Source organism: Miniopterus natalensis, chromosome 8 (genome assembly GCF_054644295.1).
Source record: "Miniopterus natalensis isolate mMinNat1 chromosome 8, mMinNat1.hap1, whole genome shotgun sequence".
In the NCBI taxonomy this organism is placed as follows: domain Eukaryota; kingdom Metazoa; phylum Chordata; class Mammalia; order Chiroptera; family Miniopteridae; genus Miniopterus; species Miniopterus natalensis.
Window position 1 is genome coordinate 614,785 of NC_142088.1, and position 20,077 is coordinate 634,861.

At 60.4% G+C, this 20,077-nt stretch overlaps 1 protein-coding gene across 1 annotated transcript; it reads right to left on the minus strand.

Moving 5' to 3' along the window:
• On the minus strand, positions 1-9,260 carry AGXT (alanine--glyoxylate aminotransferase). The gene is made up of 11 exons (XM_016203619.2): positions 9,030-9,260; positions 8,735-8,927; positions 7,230-7,294; positions 6,544-6,644; positions 5,490-5,560; positions 4,208-4,292; positions 2,955-3,050; positions 2,263-2,332; positions 1,274-1,369; positions 656-784; positions 1-179 (listed from the first exon to the last, which is right to left on the minus strand). The coding sequence occupies exons 1-11, from the start codon at positions 9,258-9,260 to the stop codon at positions 72-74; spliced, it is 1,245 nt and encodes a 414-aa protein (XP_016059105.2). The 3' UTR covers positions 1-71.
• Positions 9,261-20,077: the final 10,817 nt, after the last annotated feature.

Sequence of the window (20,077 nt, forward strand, 5' to 3'; positions counted from 1 at the left end):
CATCTTGCAGACTCTGTGCCCCACCCCCCAGTCCCTCCAGGTGGGTGTGGCCAGGTGACCAGGTGGCTAGGTCATAGCTTGTTCCGGGGGCAGTGCTTCAGGGCCTCCTCCAGGGCCTCGATCACTCGGTCCACATTCTCCCTGGTGGCGTTGCAGCCCAGGAGGCCGATCCGCAGCACCTGGGGGACAGGGCTGGTGAGACGTCGGCCTCCGTCCAGGACCCCACCTGGCCCTGTCTGAGGTCTGGGCAGAGTCAGGTGGGCTTCCCAACAAGAGGACCCCACCCAGGGGTACCCAGGGAAGCAGAAAGCTTCCTCCAGTCACACAGGGAGCCCCCAGGCCCAGGCAGAGCCCACAGAGCTGAAGAAGGGTATTGGGGCGGCGGTCAGTCAAGGCAGCTCAGAACCACCCTCTCAGTGGGCACAGCTGGACCTGGGCACGGGGCCTCCTGCCTGATCTGCCACACAGAGGGGAGGGAGGAGGGCCCAGATCCCCCCAGCACAAGCCCTTGGGACCAGAAAAAGGGGTTCCCTGCGGACACCCCAGCTGTCCTGGGCCCCTGGATGCCAGCGACCTCAGCCTGGAAACAGGCACGGTCATACCCCAAGTGAGGGTGAATGCAGTTTCTGGGGAAGGTATGGCCGTCTCCCCTCACCTTCCCCAAGGAGGGCCCGAGGCCGCCCGAGATCTCGATGGAGAAGTGGTCCATGATGTACTTGATGATGTCTCTCCAGTCGTAGCCAGCAGGCACGGCCACCGTGGTGACAGTGGGCAGCCGGAGCGCCTGCAGGACAGGCCGGGCTCAGTGCCACCCTGACAGCTCGGGCCAGCCCCACCCGCCCTGGGCTTGGGCTTCAGAGGGGCCAGGACTAGGGGGAGTTGGGGGGTCGCAGGTGCCACTCCACCCCAGGTGCCTCCATACAGCTGTTCTCTCAGGGGCTTCAGTTTCCTAGTGACCTTGGGGTGCCTGGCTCATTCAGCTGACCCCCCCCCCACCCCCCCGCCAAGCCCTTGACTGGCTCTGGAGGCTGATGGGCGTCTCCTGGCCCTGGGATCACCCATAGCTACTTCAGGTGGAGGGGCTTTGGGGCACCAAACTAAATGTCCTAAGAATCAGGCCAGGAAGCCAGGACCTTGACAGTGATGGCCACTGTCCTCCCTCCCCAGAACCACAGGAACCTGTGTCCATCTGGGGGGGCTGGGCAGGAGCTGTCCCCTTCCCCACAGCCCCCCCGGGGCAGAACCTTCCTCCCCTGCACCCTGCCCTCCTTACGGGATCCTTCACAAAGAGCTGCAGGCCCAGCCCCTGCAGGCGCCCTTGCAGGTACGAGGTGACCTCCCGGTGCCGTCGCCAAGTGTTCTCCAGGCCCTGCTCAGGGAGAGGGTACCTGTGGGCAGGGGCACCCGTGGGCAGGGTGGGTGGGGAGGAGGGTTCAGACTGCCACCCACAAGGGGGCTGCTTCAGTCTGGGAGGGCCCTTCCCCTGCCCTGGAACTTGAGCCCCCAAGAGCCTCCTTGAGTCCCCAGGTTTGTGGCTACGGCTCTGCCCCAGGGCTACCTCGGGTGAGGCGGTGGGGCCCAGCCAGCACTGGAGCCCTGGGGAGGTGAGTGGAGAGCACTTTGTTCAGGTGGGGAGCTGGCCAGGGGAGGGCAGGGGGTGTCTGGGCCACACACTGCCTCCTATCTTCCCAGGACACTGACCACACAACCTGAGTTCCATGTGGGCCCCCTCTCCCTGCCCTACACAGCTCACACTGCCGCCCACCTTCAAAGCCACCCCCTGTGAGCACAGGGCCCAGCCTGGCGACTCCAGCTCAGCCCTGGGGCAGACACAGGAGGGAAAGCAGGCCCTGAGCCTGCAGGGGAGGCTGCCCGCAGCCCTGGTCTCTCCCTGGACAGGGGGCTGGTGATGGCCCTGGGGGGAGCGGGGGCGTTCAGGACAGGGAAGGGGGGTTGTGCTGTGGCACTGTGTCTTGTCCTGTGCTCTGCAAAGCCAGCCGAGCCTGTGTGGACAGCGGTCCCAGTACTGTCCCTGCCCGGCTCCCGACCCCATCCTGGGCGCTGGCCGTGGCTGCTGAACTTGGGTCATTTTATACTCACACACCCGGCTTCTGGCCTCACTCCGAGCTCCTCCACCCTCTCCCCTCTGCACGCATCGCGTCTCTCCTCAGATCCCTCCTGCTGGCCGGGCCTTTCTGGACTGCGTCACTCGGCACCTGCCTGCCCCTGCTCTGTCCCCACCACCCTCGGCCCACCCCTCACCTCTTCAGCAATGAGCGCCAGGCTCTCTCTCAGGCTGAACAGGCTGATGACAGGGGTCGTGTGGTGGTATCTGGAAGGCAGGAGGGGGTTTGGTCCCGTGTCACCAGGCTGGGGCCAGGCAGCCCCAGTTGGGTCGGGCTCTGTGACAACGGGACCAGCTCCCTTCCCAGTGTGGGAATCAGGAACTCAGCTGGAGGGCAACTAGGTCCACAGGAGCGGGGCTGAGGGTCATCGGCCACACCTCAGCCGATGCTGACAAGCACAGAGGCCCCGTGCTGGCTCCCACCTCCCACCAGGCCTCCCTGGCCCCAGTGGCCCTGAGGCGTCCACACTGCACCTACTGAGCCTGCTGCATAAGCACAATTCCAGGTGTCCCTGTCCCCATATGGGACATAAGGGCCTTGAGTTATGGCCAAAGCCACCTCACAGAGAGCCCCTTGTTCACCCCCTTCTTTTGAGATATGGGTAAACTGAGGCATAGAAATGGGGAGACATGGCCAGGTCCAAAGTGCCTGCTGCCACACTGGGACTTCTGGGGGGACAAGGCTCCAGGAAAGGGAGGGGGGCCCCAAGCCCCCCCCCCAGGCCAGGGAGAAGTTGGGGAACACAGGTAGGGGCACTGATGGGGGACTTGGAACCCAATGATGAGGGGCTGGGGGTAGGGAGAGGTCCCCCATCCTGCCAGCCCTCACTTCCTGGGCTTGTCGTCGCAGCCCCAGAAGTTGGCCAGCCACTGCATGTCCAGGTAAAAGGAGTAGGGCTTCGTCTTCCGACTGTAGATCTTATTTCTGCGGGGAGAGGGGGAGAGAACCAGCCTGAGTGCCCACCTGTCCAGCTGGACACCTGTGTGGCCATCTCCCCAACCCCTCCTGTTCCTCAGAGGTAGGGACCCAGGACAGGCCCAGGTGGGTTGTAGGCCCCTCGGGCAGCCCGGCCTTGCTGGCCCTTGGGCTTGGCCTGCACCTCTGCCTCTCAGGTGTGATCCTGCACGTGGGGACCTTGCTTGCCTCGTGGGGCCCAGGCCTGGCCTTCCTTCCCTGGCCCGTCATGTGGATTTGTCTGGCCTCAGTCCCCAGGTCAGTGAGAGGTGACCACTTAAGGACTGGAGGGTCTGCTGCATCGTTGGTGAGTCCAAACACATCCATCAAAACAACGAAGGGGAAACTGAAGCTGGGGCCTCACCCCTCCTGGAGGCCACGGCACACTTGAGGTATAATCCGTGAAGCTGGGTGTAATTGAGGGGCCTCTAGGCAACCCCACTCCCGAGGCTGGGGGCCTCCAAATTGGCCTCACAGACTGGGCCTCTCCCAAGCTCTGGACTCAGACCCAGCTGCCTCCTCAATCCTCCCAGGGTCATCTCAGACTCCCTATCCACGCAGAATTCCTGACCTCCCCCAGATAGTCTCTGTTCTGGGAAACGGCATGAACATGAGCCTGGTGACAGCCTGCTGGGGCCCATCTCCCATCCCCTTCCCCAGCCCACCCTGGCCTGGCTTAGAGTCAGGACACGGGATGTGCGGGATGTTGGGGCAGCAGCCAGGTGAAGTTGGCTGTGCCCACCCCATGGAGCACCTGCAGCATCAGCTCCTAGATGCTGCATGGAGCTGGTGGAAGTTGGGGGCTGGCCCTAGGCCCATCCTTGGCCTGAGCCCGGAGAACTCCAGGAATGCCAGGGCCCTACATCCCACACACAAGCCCAGGCTCTTGGAGGAGGGTCTTTTGAAGGCCAGCAAGGCCAGGCTACTGCTCCATACCCATGGCCCTGACCATGCCCAGCCACCCACTCCCTGTCCAGGGTGGCACCTGTTTAGGGCAGGTGTCCAGCACTCTAAGGGGATCTCTGAGCATGTCTCAAGGCTTCCCTCCCTTGCTCTTCCCCCCCTCCTGGGGGCCATCTAGCCTCACTGCACATCCAGCCCAGGGTGGGGGCCCAGGGGCCACTCACTTGGCCTTGTCACTGAAGGAGATGAGTGCGGTGCCCGGAGGGGCATTCAGGACCTTCTGGGAGCCCGAGTACAAGATGTCTATGCCTATGGGGAGGAAGGCATGTGTTCACGGGGCCGAGCCCCATCCGGGATGGAGTCCTTCTGGGGTGGAATGCCCTTGAAGCCCAGGACCCCGCAAGTCCAGCAGTGTTGGGGTGACCTGGGGACCCATCATGCTACTGGCTCTGAAGTGAGAGGGACCTTCTTGCAGGACCAGGCCCTGCCCTGTGGGGTCTGGTGCTGTCACCAAGGTAGGTGGAGTGAATTGTGGGACACCCAGTGAGTGTCCGCTGGGTGTGGGGAGGGTCACAGCCTGGTGCCAGAGTATGTGAGTGCAGTGGGGCAGAGCAGGGAGCTAGTACTCCCATCCTGAGTACTAGCCCCCTGGCTGGTCACGATAACCCACAACACTGTTGCCTGAGGAGGTTCTGTCACTCTGGGTGGCAGCAGAGGGCCCCAGGGCTCCGAGGACAATAGGCCAAGCAAATTGTGCCCACCTTACGCTTCCTAGACTGGGGGGGGGTGGGGAGGAGGCAAGGAATGGCCTCAGGGTGCACCCACAGGCCTGGACAAGAATGCTCTCAAAGCTTATTCCTAAAAGGCTAAACCTGGAAAAAACCGCAAAGCCCACTCGAGAGGAGAGGGTGCAGTGGGGCGTGTGCAAGTAACCAGTGAAAACTGGAGGACCCAGGCTCCGTGCGGGTCTCGCTGGGCTGTGCGGGGAGGGTGGGAGCAGGGAGGGTGCCCAGGCTCGCGTCTCGCCCTGCCATCTGCGGAGTCTGCACTCTGGGGTCTCAGGCTGGAGCCTCTTAGCTCGGCTTCTTTCTCCACGCGGGATGCAGCCAGCTGGGAGGCGCAGGGTGGCATCTTGGGGACAGCCCTGCCCATCCGCACTGTGTCCCTGGGCCCCTCCCAGCCCCCTTCCTCTCAGAGCAACGGTGTGAGTGTTGACCCATAAAGCCCCTTCCACTGACCCATAGGACTTCTCCAGCTGACCTGCAAGGTGACCCCAGGGATGGTGCTCACTGTATGTGACATGCTGGTGAGGGGCTAAGGCAGGTGGGGAAACTGAGGCCCAGCTGGGACCAGAGACATCGCACACCCCTGTCCTCCCACCCCCGCCCCCTGCAGGGGCTCCGAGTGCCCCCCCACGTGCTAACCTGGAGAAGAGCCCGTCTGCCCCACGTAGGTGCCTGACCACCCATGGAGCCCGGCTGGCTAGGGTGTCGGGACACACCTTACCTTGCCTGTCCATGTGGATGGGGGCCCCGCCCAGGGATGCCACACAGTCCACCAGGAGCAGGCACTGGTACCTGGGGGAGGGCAGCACAGTGAAGCAGGAGGGGCTTCAGCTCCCACCCGCCAGCCCCGGGATCCCCACACACAGGGGTGCGTGAGGCCAGCCCAAGTGGCCTGTGGCCTTGGGGTGGCCAGAGGTTCTGAGGGTGTGCAGAGGGGCCGCACAGCACGAGCCTGGGCCTCCCTCTGCCAATAGCCTGCTGGCTGTGAGCTCAGAGCCCAGGAAGGACAGAATCCAGAGACGGCCCGAGCCAAAAGTTTTGCCTCTCCCCCACCTCCGTGTTTTCTTAAGGAAAGGGCAAAGCGAGCGTCCCATGCTGGTCTCGGAGGAAAGCTCCCCCGGGGAGTCATGGCCCAGGGCACGTCTGTGAGTTCGGCTGTGCCAGGTCTCCCAGGGCCAGGCTGTCAGGGCTGCTGTGCCTGGCGGCCCCTCGGCCCCCATGGAGCCTCAAACTTCCAACTCTGCAGAGCAGGCCTGCTCGTCACAGGGGGGGACCATCTGACTCCTCCAAGGCCCTGTGGCCCCCTGCCCCCCATGAAGGTGTGGGAGAGGCCAGGGGAGGGGAGGGGAGGGCAGAGGCTGCCTCAGGGCTCTGGGATCTCAGGCCAGGTGGGGCAGGGCCCTGCAGGTCCTGGGACCTGGACAGCTGGGTCAGCATCAAGCCCTTCTCAGCCGCGGGACTGGAGGACAGTGGGCACCGTGGGGGCACCTGCCCTGGGGAACCTCATCCTGCTTTCAGAGGGGAAGAGCCCGCCCAGACTCAGCAAAGACCAAGGAGGACCCTGAGAGGTGCTTGCACCCTGCACCCCATGGCAGAGGCTGAGCGGGGGCAGGGAAAGATGGGGACTCAGCCTCGCCCCTACGGCCAGGCTGGAGGGACCTGCCAGCATCCCCACCCACCCAGCCCAGGGTGAGCTGTGCTTGGCTGTGTCCCCGGCACTGCCGCCTTGAAACAAGCTCACCCGAGGGGCAGGCTCACCTGAGGGGCAGGCTCACCTGTGGCAGAGCTCCCCGTAGCCATCAAGGGGCTGCAGCACCCCGCTGGAGGACTCCCCCTGGGTCAGGAACAGCAGCACCGGCTTGTGCTGGGCGAGGGCCTGAGGGGCACAGAGGTGACAGGTGCAGACAAAGCCAGTGGGAGGAGGGGCTCCCCTGGGCCAGCCAGTGCCCCCAGAAGGACTTTTCCTGGTGAGGGTAGGACCCCCCTCCAGTACCCCTCCCTCCTACAGTTGGTGTAACCCTCCTGGTCTGTGCTGATGTGGGGCCGGGCATCTGGGCTCTGGGAGGAGGGCTCATGCCAGGGAGAGGGTCTTCCTCCCAGAGGCTCGGGGAGAGTAGCTTCGGCCTCTAGCCCCGTCCATTGGGACTTTTGTGGGGTCAGCTGAGTCCCGAGGGTCTGGTTGGGACTGACCCCCCATCAGGGAGGGGCTGGAACCCGGAGTGTCAGGGCATGTCCTGCTCCCCAGCTCTTACCTCCAGCCACTCTGGCCCTGCCCACAGGACTGGACCCCTGGCTCAGTTGCCCTGCCAGGCAGAACCCTCCCTATCAGGCTTCCCACCTGCTCCCAGGGATCAGAATGCTCTTCCTGGGATGGGTCACCTGGCGCTGGAAGCCACGGCCCCAGCCTCCCAACCCTGAGCCCACCCAGCTGGCCAGGCTCCTGGCTTCCCCGGGGTCATACCTTCTCCACCTCCTGCATCGTGTAGTAGCCTCCGGGGTCCTTGATCATCGGGTGTGTGCGGGCTCCTGGGGGCAGGAGCAGGGAGCAGTGAGCCACCCCTGCCCCAGAATACAGGGCAGGAGCCACTGTTGGGGGCAGCGGCCTGCTGAGCAGGCCACATGAGGGCAGGGACCTGCCACCCCAGCCCCAGCCCCGGCCCAGCCGCTCTGCTGGAGAGGAAAGTGGGGTGTGCTCAGCGAATCTGCTCGTCAGCTGAGGCTTCGGGGTGCTCAGGATGAGAGCACGTCTGGCTCAGCTCCCCTGTCCCTTCCTCAGGCCGCCTTCCCGGAGCCCAGCCAGGCTGGGCATCCCCGGCACTCCTCACACGGGAAATTAACAGGCATTTATTTGTGCGCAGCCGAGCGATGGTGCCTTCCCAGCATAGGAAGGAAGGAACAGGCCCTCGCCCAGCTCCTCTCTCAGACCCTTGCAACCCGAGCACAGTGAGCCCCAGAGCCATACGTTGGCGATGAGGCAGCCCCAGGACCATCCGAGCCTCAGGGGAGAGCCTGAGGCCGGGGTATGGGGGGCAGGGTCGGGGCCTGCCCGGGCCCAGCAGCAGGCAGTCAGAGCCCCTGGATTGTGGGCACTGAGGTCCTGGCTCTGCTCAGCCAGTGTGAGGACCACAGGGGACCGGGGGAGGGGCCGGGACCCCCCTTGAGCTGTCAGAATTTGTCCATTAGCTGGACGGAGTGCAGCCACGTGTGGAGCTGACCTTGCAGGACGATCTGTAAGCGCACAATCAATCATTAAACCCAGGGCTCGTCCTGCTCTCGAGCTTTGCTTCTCTAGACATTTCTCTCTGAAAGTGAAACCCTGTCCCCTCAGTGCTCGGTGGCTCCAGGAAGAGTTTGAATCTGAGATTTTTTGTTTTGTTTTATCAATCCTCACCTGAGGATAGTTTTTTCCATTACTTTTCAGAGGGAACTGAAGGGAGGGAGGGAGGGGGAGAGAGAAACATCAATGTGAAAGGCAATCGATTGGTTGCCTGCTGCATACGCCCCAACTGGGGGTGGGAAGTGAACCCCCAACCGAGCTACGAGCTATGTGCCCTTGCCTGAGAATCGAGCTTGCAACCCTCCGGTGCCCGGGCTGACTGAGCCACCCGGCCACGGCTGTTTCTGAGATTTCTGAGGGGGGATTTCAGCCTCTGCAACCCTGTTCTATGGCAGAGCAGAGGTTACGCCGGGGGCCCCAGTGAGCTGTGGGGGCTGAGACCAGAGGATTCCCTGCAGTGCCCCCATGTGCTCCACAGACAGCTGCCCCCAAACTCTGGGAGACCAGGGGCATGGGGCCCTTGGGCATCCTGACACCCAGACTGGCCAGAAGGTGGAGGCCACAGAGGGGGGTGGGCAGGGGCCAAGGTTGGTACCTGGGGTGAGGGGGCTGTCAGGTGTCCTGCCGGAGGTGGGAGGATGGGAAAGGATCCTGCCGGAGGTGCCCCATCCCTCTGCTCCATCCCTTACCGATGCGTTCCCCGATTTCAGCTGCCCGCTGCCCCCACATGCCGTTGACCCCGACCAGAAAGGAGTCCCCAGGTTCCAGGATGTTGAAGAGGGCGGCCTCCAGGCCAGAGTGCCCTGAGCCGCTGATGGCCAGCGTGAGGCGGTTCCTGGTCTGGAACACGTACTGGATGCCCTGCTTGATCTCGTCCATTATCTGGGGGGGCGGGGGGCAGCGGTGTGCAGGTGAGACCCAGGCCCAGGCCCTCCGGCCTCCCCCGTGAGGAGGCAGCTGAGGACTGAGCACTCCCTGGCCCACCTGGTACATCTCCTTATGCATGTGGCTGATCATCTGCAGTCCCCCAGCCTCGAGGACGCGTGGAGCCAGGTTGGAAGGGCCCGGCCCCAGCAGGAGCCGGTTGGGCACCAGCAGGGGCTTGAGCAGGGCCTCCGGGGGGCTCACCACCAGCTGGTGCGAGGCCATGGTGCGCACCCAGCCTGCCACCTGGGGCCCCAGGGATGCACCGGCTGAGGTCAGAGTGCGGAGCATGTCCCGCCTTGCCCCGCGCTGGGAAGCGCAGGGTGCACCTGCGGTGTCAGGGGAGAGGCCTGCGGATGGCTCCCCCTCGCCCGCTGCCCGCCAGTGGCGGTTACCTGACCCCTGTCAGTGCTTATCCTCTGTCCAGGCCTGACAGCTGGGGCATTGACCCTTCGGCAGGAGGAGGAGCCTCCGGAGACCAGTCAGTGGAAAGAGAGCCTTGCATCCTCCACCCACCGGCCCCTCCTGTGGACTCCTCTCTGGTCTCTGGGGTGGACGCCCAGCCCAGTGTTCTTGCTGGGCTCAGGGGGCCTCAGAATTGTTCTTAAAGGGCTAGAGAGCAAATATTTCAGGCTTGGCAGATTTTACGGCCTGGACAGCAAATGCTCAACCAGGTGGCAGAGCAGCCACTGTGGTGCGGCATGTGCAATAAAACTTTATTCACAAAACAAGCCATGGGCCAGGCACATGCACACGCATGTGCACACGCACTGACAGTCATTCCTGATCTTTTAGCAAACAGGGGTTTCCTCTGCATCAGGACCTCGGTGCACGTCCGCTCGTCCTGTGTCAAGGCCTGGACATATATCACACTTTCACTTAACCACCTGAATGACTTTCCAATGATGGTGTTCCAGTGTCCAGACCCCCGGACATGTGGCAGTTACCACCATGGACTAATCCGGGGGCTACAATGCAGGACCGATTGTACTCGAGCGTGTGCTTTGCACTGTCAGATTCTCAGACGCGCCTTCTCCTCGGAACACTCTGGGTGTTGCCTCCTCGTGTTTCCAGTTCGCAAACTTGACTTAAGACCCTTGACTAAATCTGCACCATTTATTTCTAGTCAAAGCCCCCTGATCTCCTGGGGTAAGTTCAACATCCTCCTACCACGGCCACATGCCACATGCCACATGCCACACGCCACATGCCACACGCCACATGTGTCACACTGCTGACTGCGTGTCGGTGTGTGTGTTTTGTTCACAAACAGGCGTCCTGTGCTCATGTGACCTGGAGGGGAGCTGTTGCAATTGAGAGAGGCGTTTCCTCAGCCTGGGAGCCGATTGGGAGCCGTGGAGCCACTGAAGACAGTGAACAGCAGGGCAGGTACCAGACCTCTGTCTCCCGAGTCCTGCAGATAAGGGCCACCTGGCCAGGTGCGTCAGGTAGTTCCAGCCTCAACACCAAAGCCAGAGGCAGCACCCACCCTGGGAGGAGCGCCTCATAGTTTGGTGAGGATCAGCCAGCCCACCCACCCTGCCTTCAGGGCCCTGGGCCAGCAGCCCGGGAGGGGTGTCTGGGAGGGGCGTGAAGCCCAGACCAGGACCTGGTGTCCACTCTGCCTCCCCTCCCCGCAGGCAGGTGCCCCAGGCCTCACTCCCTGTGGACCCAGGGGTGCAAGCTCCCCAGGCAGGGGCTGCTGCCTCCACACTGTGCTACGGAGTTTGCTTTCTTTAAAAAAAAAAAATCTAACTTGCGGTTTTCCATAACTCACGTGAAACGTGCCAACAGTTGCTTTAGCCCATGGGTCCGTGACCTGCTGCACCGCGTGGTGTTGTGCCACGTGACCTGGGTGCTCCGGGTGGACTGTGGCCTCCTCTGCTGGCGGCACCATTTTCTGGTCCCTCTGCCAGCTGCCCGATGCTGCTAGGTATCGCCACAGACACTGTGTTTTTAAAAAATATATATCTTTATTGATTTCAGAGAGGAAGGGAAAGGGAGAGAGAGAGAAACATCCATGATGAGAGTCGTTGATCAGCTGCCTCCTGCATGGCCCCAACTGGGCATCGAGCTCACAGCCTGGGCATGTGCCCTGACTGGGAATTGAACCTCCATCTCCTGGACCCTAGGTCGATGCTCAGCCTCCGAGGCATGCCCGGCTGGGCAGGATGCTGTGTTGAAGCCAGCCTGCCGTGCCGTCCTGGGCTGGAGGAGGCCCTCCGAGGCCCGTGTGCCCACCTTTTCAGAGACAGCCCCCATGTCCCAGGTGGGGAGGGACTGGTCTGGAGCCTGCAGTCCCAGTCTGAGTCCTGGGAGTCCCCCTGCTTCACGGATCCATGCTTTTGTTTATTCCCCATCATCTGTGGCCAACCTTGTGAGAACAGATGGTTTTGAGTAAGACGGTAAGAAAACACAGGCTTGCTGCTGTGCCTGCTGGCCCCGGAGAGGCAGTGTCGCCCCCACGCCCGCCCCACGGCCTCGGAGGACAGGCAGTTCAGGGCACCCAGGGCGGGAACGGTCAGGCGGAAAGGCTTCCTGAGCCTGGACCTGACGGAGGGAGGTTAACTGGGGTGGGGGTGGGGGACACAGAGTGGGCCAGGCCTGGGGAGCCGGGCACAGGCAGGAGGGCAGAAGGCCGGTTGGGGCTCATCCCGAGAACCCCACAGGACCTTGGACTTCACCACCGACAGCAGGGACAGGTCCCACCCAGGAAAGCTGAGTGCCAGCCAGGAAAGGGAGGCGCTGCCTCCCGGCGACCTCTGTTACCTGGAGGGCAGCGTCTCAAACGTGGGCATCAGGATTCCCAGGTTCTGGCTCACAGGACTGGGGGGCTTGAGAAGCTGCATTCCCTGCAGGCGGGAGTCAGCAGGAGCCCCAGGAGGCCAGGCTCCCAAGGCCAGGAAGGCTCCAAGGGGGTGGGCCTGAGGTCCCAGGTCACCTGACTCCAAAGGCCTGTGTTTGGGCCCCACCCTGGACAGAGAAGGTGAGGGGGCCCCACGCTGGCCCCCTGGGGCACAACAGCACTCAGTGGCCAGATAGAGGCCCCACTGGGAGCTGCCTGACTTCCCTTAAATGCAGGTTTCTGCTTCTTCCTGAAGGCAAGGGTGACAGGCTGGTTGCCCCCGGGGGCGGGGAGGAGGTGGGCCCGGAGGGGGTGGGCCGGGAGGGGGCGTGGGAGGGCTACAGGGAGGTCTGGAGAGGACCACACCTCCTGCTCACGGTCCCACCCAGAGTGAGGGTTGGAGTGCAAACTGCAGACGGTCCGGGTGGGTGCAGGACGCCCAGAAGGTGGCTGGATGCCCACCTACCCGCACCTGGGACTTCAGGGAGCCTGCTGTGCTCTGGGGTGAGCAACTCGACAGTGACCTCTGGTGGCCGGAGGCTGCGGGACACACAGAGGCGGTGACGGCGGGGCAGGGACAACCACAGTTTTAAAATGTCTTCAATGTGAGTCACAAGGGACCTTCTCCAGGCGGACGCGCCGTGGAGCCCGGAGAGCCGTGCACCCGCTCCCTGCCGGCCCTGCAGCACCCACTCCTGTCACCCTCGTTTCTTTGCTCAGGTGCCACCCCTCACTCTCACTTGCCTAATTCTGCCCGAGTTTCAAAGCAAATCCCAGACTTTGTCATTTTACCCAGCTCTTCCAGGACGACATTTTCTCTCACAGCCTTGATGCCATTATCACACCCGGCAAAACCAGAAACGATTCCTCAGTATCATCTAACAGCCTGTCCAGAGACAAGTGTCCGATGATCTAGAAAGTGTCTTTCCAAAGGTGGCTTGTTAGTTGGGATTCATACGAGGCCTGGGTGTCACGTGTGGCTGGGTGAAAGTCTCTCTCTTTTAAAAAACAAATTTTTAAAATCCTCACTCAAGAATATGTTTTTCCGTTGATTTGAGAGAGAGGGAGAGAGAGAGAAACGTCAGTGGGTTGCCTCCAGAACATGCCCTGACTGGGGATTGAACCTGAAAATGCAGGTAGGTGCCCTGACCGGGAATCAAATCCACAGCCCTTTGGTGACCAGGGCGATGCTCCAGCTGGGCCACTGGCCAGGGCGGACATCACTTTCAATGGCTGATGGCGCTTTAGTGGAGACACATGTCAAGGGAGTTTGTTGAAAACCATATTCCAGCTCAGGAGGCCAGGTGGGGCTGGGAGTGGCACTTGGACTCTGGTCACCGGGACGCTGGGTGTCACATGCAGACGGGCATCAGTGGTGAGTCGGGCCCCATGCCCTCGGCCCCAGGGGGGACCTTCCTGGGAGGTGGGCAGCCTGCAGCTCCTCTCCTGCTGGCCAGGGCCCTGGTTCTCCAGAACAGGGAGCCTGGCCCAGGCAAGGGCGCTCCTCCCTCCCCTCCGCACCACCCAGGGGACAGGGCCTGGGGTCTGGGCTTACTTGGAAGCCTTACTACTTCAGGGGCACCCCGCTATCCTTTCCTGCCATTTCCAGATGCATTCCTGGTTCTGCCTCTTGTTCCTGGAATGTGGCTCACCCTACACTGACCAGGCTTGGGGAGCTCACTCTTCCCACCAGGGCCGCTCAGGCTGAGCCTCGATCTCCAGATTCCGGGGTGCACCCTGCCTCTGCTCGGCCTTTGTCTGGGAGCCCTGCCACATGCCTGCATCATTTCACCTGTCTTCACGGCCACATCATGAGGGGGCCTGAATTCACTTCAGAAAGCGACGCTCGGTGTGTCAGCCAGCGGGACCTTGAGCCCCACACTCGTTCCCCGTGGTGAAAGCTTTGCCCAGGGCACCATCATCCGGGTCTGGACTGGCCTCCTGGCTCCTCACACACCCTCTGGGAAAACAAACGAGAAAGGCATTGATCCCAAGCTCCTTCCTCCAAGGTCAGCCTCTCTCTGCCAAGATCTAAGAAAAGATTTAATTTCAGCCACTTTTGCTGCCAGTTTTGTTTCTGCAAAGTCATCTCCTGACCTCTGCGTGGGAGTGAAGCCCTCCGCGAGCTACATTTTCTGGGAACAAGGCAGAACTGAAGACCCTTGAGGGATTCACTCGAGGTTCCACCTGTACAAAGGAGTCCGAATGATCGAGTCCTTGTGAAAATACCAAGCGCATCCTCACGCAGAGAGAAACACAGATTTGGGGGGAAACACAGCCAGGAAGAAAGCAACATCCACACGCGCGGAGGCGAATGGCCTGAGGACAAATGTCCTGCGTGCACCTGTCGGTCTCACCGCAGGGCCTCACGTGGGAGGGGCTCCTGTAGGCGACAGACAGACGTAGGGCAGGTAGAGAATGTCGGTCGGATTAGTTACGGGATGTCTGTGCAGCGGACGGCCACAGCCACCGAGCCTGATACAGGGAAGTTACAAAAGGAGAAGGGAACTTGTCCGCACTCCAGCGGGATAGAAACTGAAGCTGTTGCGAACTCGGTTTCCCCAGGTGGTGCCCACGGCCCAGGCCAGGCGCCTCCAGGGCCACCTGACTCCGTCGCCCTGCGAGGCTCGGACAAAAGATGACATGATGGTGGCAGCAGAGCCTTGTGGACTTTGTTCCAGTGGAACTGCTGGGCTGTGGCCTCCAAAACTGCCAGAGAATAAATGTGTGTGGTTTTAAGCCACCACGTTGGTGGTAAGTTGTTACAGGAGCCACAGGACACGGCTACGTATGTTCCAAGAGAAATCGCCTCTCGTCCTGGGTGGTGTAGCTCATCAGTTAGATGGCCGGCCGGCGCAGCGGAGGGTCTCGGGTTCCACTCCCTGTCAAGGGCAAGTACCTGGGTGGCAGGCCCAATTCCTGGCCCCACCAACTGTGGGAGGCAACCAATCAATGTGACTCTCCCACACCGACGTTTCCCCCTCTCTCTCCCTCTCCCCCCTTCCTCTGCCTCCGACTCTTTCTAAAAATCAGTGGAAAAAATATCCCCAGGTGAAGATTAACAACAACAGTAAAAAGTCGTCCCAAAGGATGGATGGAAACGCACACACGCACGCACACGCACACGCACGAATACGCACTGACATCTGGAGGTGCGTCAGTGCCGGGGGAGCCCGCGCACAGCCTCCGGGGGTGTCCCCAACGCCTTGTCCTAGGGACTCGTTTGTCATTTAACTCTCTCTCTCCGGCCAGTTCTGTCGTGTTCAGGTTCCAGGCTGGGGGGCGGCCACGTCTGCCAGGCCGTCCTTTACGGCCTCTGGATTCCTTATGCTCTGGAAAGGTCTTCTGCAGCCCCTGGAGGTGAGAAGTAGATGTTTTTTGTAGGACAAAAATAACCAGAAGTTTTATTTCTTACCGTAGATGTTTTGGTCCAATTGGAATTCCTGCCCCAATAGATCCTTTACTCAACAAACGTGGTTCAGGAAATGGGCTTTTCCTACTGGTTTGAAAGGCCGCCTTGATCACCAGCTAAAGTAATTTATGCCTGTTTTGTTTCCTTAGTCATTTGCCGGTACTGGGCTGGTTTAACTGTTCCAGGTGAGTGCTGATTTGCCGTAAGATAGGTCAACCTCCCTTAGTTACTTCCCTTTACTTGCTTTATTTTTTCAGCTATCCACTCTTATTTGTTCTGCCAAGATCAACTTGAGAATAAACTTAATTCCTAAAAGTACTCACAATTTTTACGGAAATTGCATTAAATATACAATATGCAGCCTTACGTTTCAGAAAAGCGTTGCTCCTCTCAGTTATCGGGATTAATTCTATGTCTTCAGTAAACTGAAGTTATAGTTTTTAAAAATAAAGAACTTATCTATTTAGTGTTAAATTTATTTCTAGGTACTTGAAATTTCGGTTGCTGCTGTCATTGGAATCTGTCTTCAGTGACATGTTTTAAAATATTTTGAAAGGTTTCAAAATCCATGGACCCACCATCAGATTTAACGAATGTTAACATTTTTCTACATTTGGTTCAGATTCTACTTTAAAAAAAATAATAAAATAAAATGTACTGATAGCCACAATAATCAAGACAGTGTGGTTAGAGTGTCGGATGAGCACCGAAGGGTCTCAGGTTCGATTCCCGGTCAAGGGCACCTATCTGGGTTGCAGGTTTGATCTCCTGTCCCAGTCGGGGTGCGTGCGAGAGGCAGCCATGCATGTGTCTCTCTCACATCGATGCCTCTCTCCCCCCCCCCACCTCTCTCTAAAAATGAATGGAAGAAATATCCTCAGGTTAGGGTTAACAAAAACAAACACAAGAACCACACCTATGGCCAGTGCAACAGAACAGAATGTCTACGACTAGGCCCAAGAGCTACGCCCAGCAGTTTTCGTCAGGGCTGCAGGTGCGGCCAGGCAGGGGCAGGAGGCCTCCTCCGCAACACCCCACACCTGGCGTCAGCTGCAGCCGGGTCACAGACCCGAAGGCAGAAGCGAACACAACACAGTGGTGAAAAGAAACGCAGGCATCTCTCTGCGTAGACGCAGATTTCTCGGGGCTCAAGAAAGCAACAACCACAAGAGAAAAAAATGAAAGCTTGGACTTCGTCAGAATAAAACACGTCTGCCCATCAAAAAACGTCGCCAAGAAAACAAGCAGGCAAACCACAGACTGGTAGACAATGTTCACAGGCTCCCCACAGGTCCATGCCCGAGGAGCCCCGAGCCCGCTTCCTCCACCTCCACCCAGCTCAGGTGAGCACTGGGTGTCCTGTTCTCAGTGGGCCACAGAGAGGGACAGCTTTTCCCACCCCCACCCCCCAGGACCCCTGACACAGCTCAGAGCTTTGAAGATGCCCAGAGGAGAGGAACTGTGGAGGGGCCGTGAGGGGGAAAGCGGAGGCGCGTGTGTCGGGGACTTCGTTGACTTTTATAGTCAGCATCTCCTTCAGGTCTGGGTCACAAAGGGAGCCTCTGGCAGCAGCTGCTCTGCGGACGTGGGTCCCCACAATGGGCTCTGGCCACAGCCCAGCACCCGGCTGCCAGCTGCTGCTGGCCAGACACTGAGTCAGCAGCCGGCCGCCCAGGGCACCGCCCGAGCCCAGCAGAGCGCAGGTCCCTGTGGGCCCCCAGAGCAGAATCCCAGGGCCCATTCACCGGGGACCCTGCCAATCTCCACTCCTCACTGGGTGGGGGAGTCCCAGCTCCTCTCTGTCCTGGCCCCGGGCCTCTGAGTCGGGACCCAGTGATGCCTCACTCCTGCAGCTATGTCACTCCTTCATGAAATGGTGTGACTCGGTCCTACCTCTCATGGGACTGCAGTGAGGTGAGACGAGGAATGGTGGAGAGGCAGGGTCCCCAGCCCTCCCACTCCACAGGGGACGAGCCTCCTTTAATCAAGGCCTGGGTGGGCCAGCCACCAGAACCTGCTTCCCACTGTCCCCAAGGTCTGCCTGGTCCCTGCCCTGCTGCACTGGCCCCTGAGAAGCTACTGGAGTCATGGAAAGAGCGTTCAGCCAGGGGCCTGGCCTGGACTGACCTCAGGTAACTTCTCACCCTCAGGGGCCTTTTTGACTCTCTCAGCCTTGGTCTCTTCATTTGTAAAACAGGGGTGGCCGCTGCGCCTCCCTGTGCAAGAGGGTGCGAGTGGACCAAGCTCCGTCCGAAGTAAGCACTTCACAAATTCTGCGTCAGGCTGCAAAAGCTGGGGAGGCCCCTGTTCTGGTGTGAAATCAGGAGCTGGTGTCCACAGTCTGGGCCGGACGCTGGCAGCCTGGCCACCCCTCTGTGTTCCAGTGTGGCCCGTCCCACTGAGGTCTCCAGTTAGCTCAGCCCTGGCCAGGCCTGCCCGAACTCCAGCTGCCCTCAGGTCAGCCTGGTGGAGAGCCCCAGCCCTCGGACTTGAGTCTCTGGCCAGTTCCTGGACCCCAGCCCCACTGCATGTGCCGGGCCAGTGCTGGGCCTCCTTCCTCCTTCCACCGGTGTCTGGTGTCTGGCCTCCACTCCATCTCGGCAGCCCCGTGTCGTGCAGGAAACCTGTCCACACCATTGCCGAGGTTCCTAAATGCTCTGCACACCTGCTGGCCTACCAGTCAGAGTCTGTGCCACACCCTCCTGCCCTGGACTGCAGCCAGACAGCCTGATTCTCAGGCAATTCACACACTGCCTGCTGGCTCATTTGTTCAGTCCTTCCCCAAACCCCAAGGAGGGCATCGTCCCCACTTTAAACAGGACCTGAGACTCAGAGGATGGAACAAATGAGAGCTCAGATGACCGGAACGTTGCACACGGTGGTGAAGGCAGGAAGGCTGCATGGCGGAGGCATCCCAATAGGGCTTGGGAGGATGGGAATTCTCAGTTTTAAGGAAAGGCCACAGGAGCTAAAGAGAAAGTGTTCTCTTTAGCTGGAGGGGGGACTCTGTGGGTGCAGGATCCAGAGTCCGGATCAGGGAAACTGTCCGGCGCAGGTCACTCTTGGGCCTGGGCCTGTTTAGCCGGCTGAGCAAAGCTGAGAAGAAAAAGACCCTGGCTGGTCCTTCCCTTCGCTCTCCCATCTTGGCCTCAGTTTCCCCATGTGGAAACTGCAGCTTTGGGTCCCTGAGGGCCGCCCAGCGGTGGCTCCGGAGCCCCACGGGGATGCGGCTCGAGCTCACGGAGCCCCCGCGGCTTAGCCCCACGTCCCGGCGCTGGACCCCAAGGGCCCCTCCGGCCCCAGCCTGAGGCCCCGCCTCTGCGGGCCGGGATGGACACGCCCCGCCGTTGCTATGGCAGCGGCGTTGCCAGGCGACAAGGGGCTCGGAACTTGGCAACTAGGGGGTTGCTACGGCAACCGGGCGGGGGCCCCGGGGCGTGGCCTCTGGTGGGCGGGGCCAGCCGATGGTCCAGATGCCGAGGTCCCTGCGCTCGCCGCGGGCTCCAGCAGAGGAGCCGGGCCTGGCGGGGCCTGGGGGGCCCAGGCCGCAGGCTGCGGGCGGGGCTGCGGCTGGACCGCTTCCTCCACGCCCCAGGGCCATTGGCCCGACGCCCCGAGGCGGCAGCCCCGCTCCGCAGACGGATTTCTGTGATTCTGGGCATTTTCCCTTTCTCGGGGCTACTGAGATCGGACTCACCCATTACAGAGTTGAACTGTTATTGTTTGTTTTTATGGAAACTGTTGCCTTCTCGGTGATAACGACTTTTCTCCCCTTCCCCTTAGCTTACCCTTTCCCACAGCTTTTCACGGATCCCAGAAGTTTCCTGGGTACACCATCGCTTCACCTGTAAAGAATAATAATTTTGTTTCTTCCTTGCCAATATTTTTACTTTCTAATGTTTCTTATTTGTAATGGCAACTGCTGATCCTCCCAAGTAAAACGGAGGTGGCGTGCAGGGCCCTCCTCATAATGGGACCCTTTTGCCGTGTCCCCATCACAGCTATCACAGTGCAGGGCTTGCTGTGCACCCAGTCACCGTGTGGGCACTTCCCGCGGGAACCCTCCCCACCGCTGCATGAGATGCGCACTGTCCCCATCTGGTCCACAGAAAAGGGGACAGGCACAGGAGCTGATGAACTTGCCCAGAGTCACACGGCTGAGACAGAAGCTGGACTCTGGTCCTGGCTGACCGCGGACTGGAGGCATCTACCAAGACCCTGCAGCAGTCTTTGGCCAAGCCCCTTTGTAGACTCATTTTAATGTATTTAAATTGCAAGCCCTGGGTGGCTTCTCCTTTACTCCCCTTCCTGCCCCGGTCTCAGTGTGGCCTCCCCACACTGGAAGGAGGTGAAGGAGTTGGTGGTGCTGTGGACATTTCTGAAACATAAGTTGGATAGTTTTCTGAAGATCTGTCTGGGGGTGGAAAGAGGGGCAGTAGCCCCAGCTGGAAGTGAGGAGACCCCTTGACTAGGTTCTGAACACATCACACTGACTAGTTTTCTTTCCAGAAGCTGTTTGGGGTCCAGACAGGAGGGAAGCTCTTGACTTGCACATGAACAAGCTCATGGGATACATCTGAAGTGGGACCCAAGTGGACGTTTTCAAACCAGGGGAGTCGGGGTGAGCTGAAAGGAGAGCTGACGTGCATCTCAGGAGACAGGGAATCAGAACCTGTCGGCAGAGAGGTAACAGGCCCCTAATGGAGTCACTTGTGCAGAGTCCATGTCACCAAGCCGACTGCACACCTAGCCTAACTGCATTGTCAGCCTCTGCCAGGCATTTAACAGTCAGCACGGAATTTCCTGGCCAGCACCAGTGAGGTCATTCCTGACGACCCCTCAAGGAGACCA

What these genes read in the sequence shown, in the direction of transcription:
- AGXT (XM_016203619.2), bottom strand. Translation starts at nt 9,260, where the DNA reads ATGCTCCGCACTCTGACCTCAGCCGGTGCATCCCTGGGGCCCCAGGTG. An exon ending in TGAAATCGGGGAACGCATCG is followed by an intron (nt 7,295 to 8,734) that starts GTAAGGGATGGA and finishes TCCTGCCCCCAG; the next exon opens with GAGCCCGCACACACCCGATG. An exon ending in AGCTCTTTGTGAAGGATCCC is followed by an intron (nt 785 to 1,273) that starts GTAAGGAGGGCA and finishes CCTGTCCTGCAG; the next exon opens with GCGCTCCGGCTGCCCACTGT.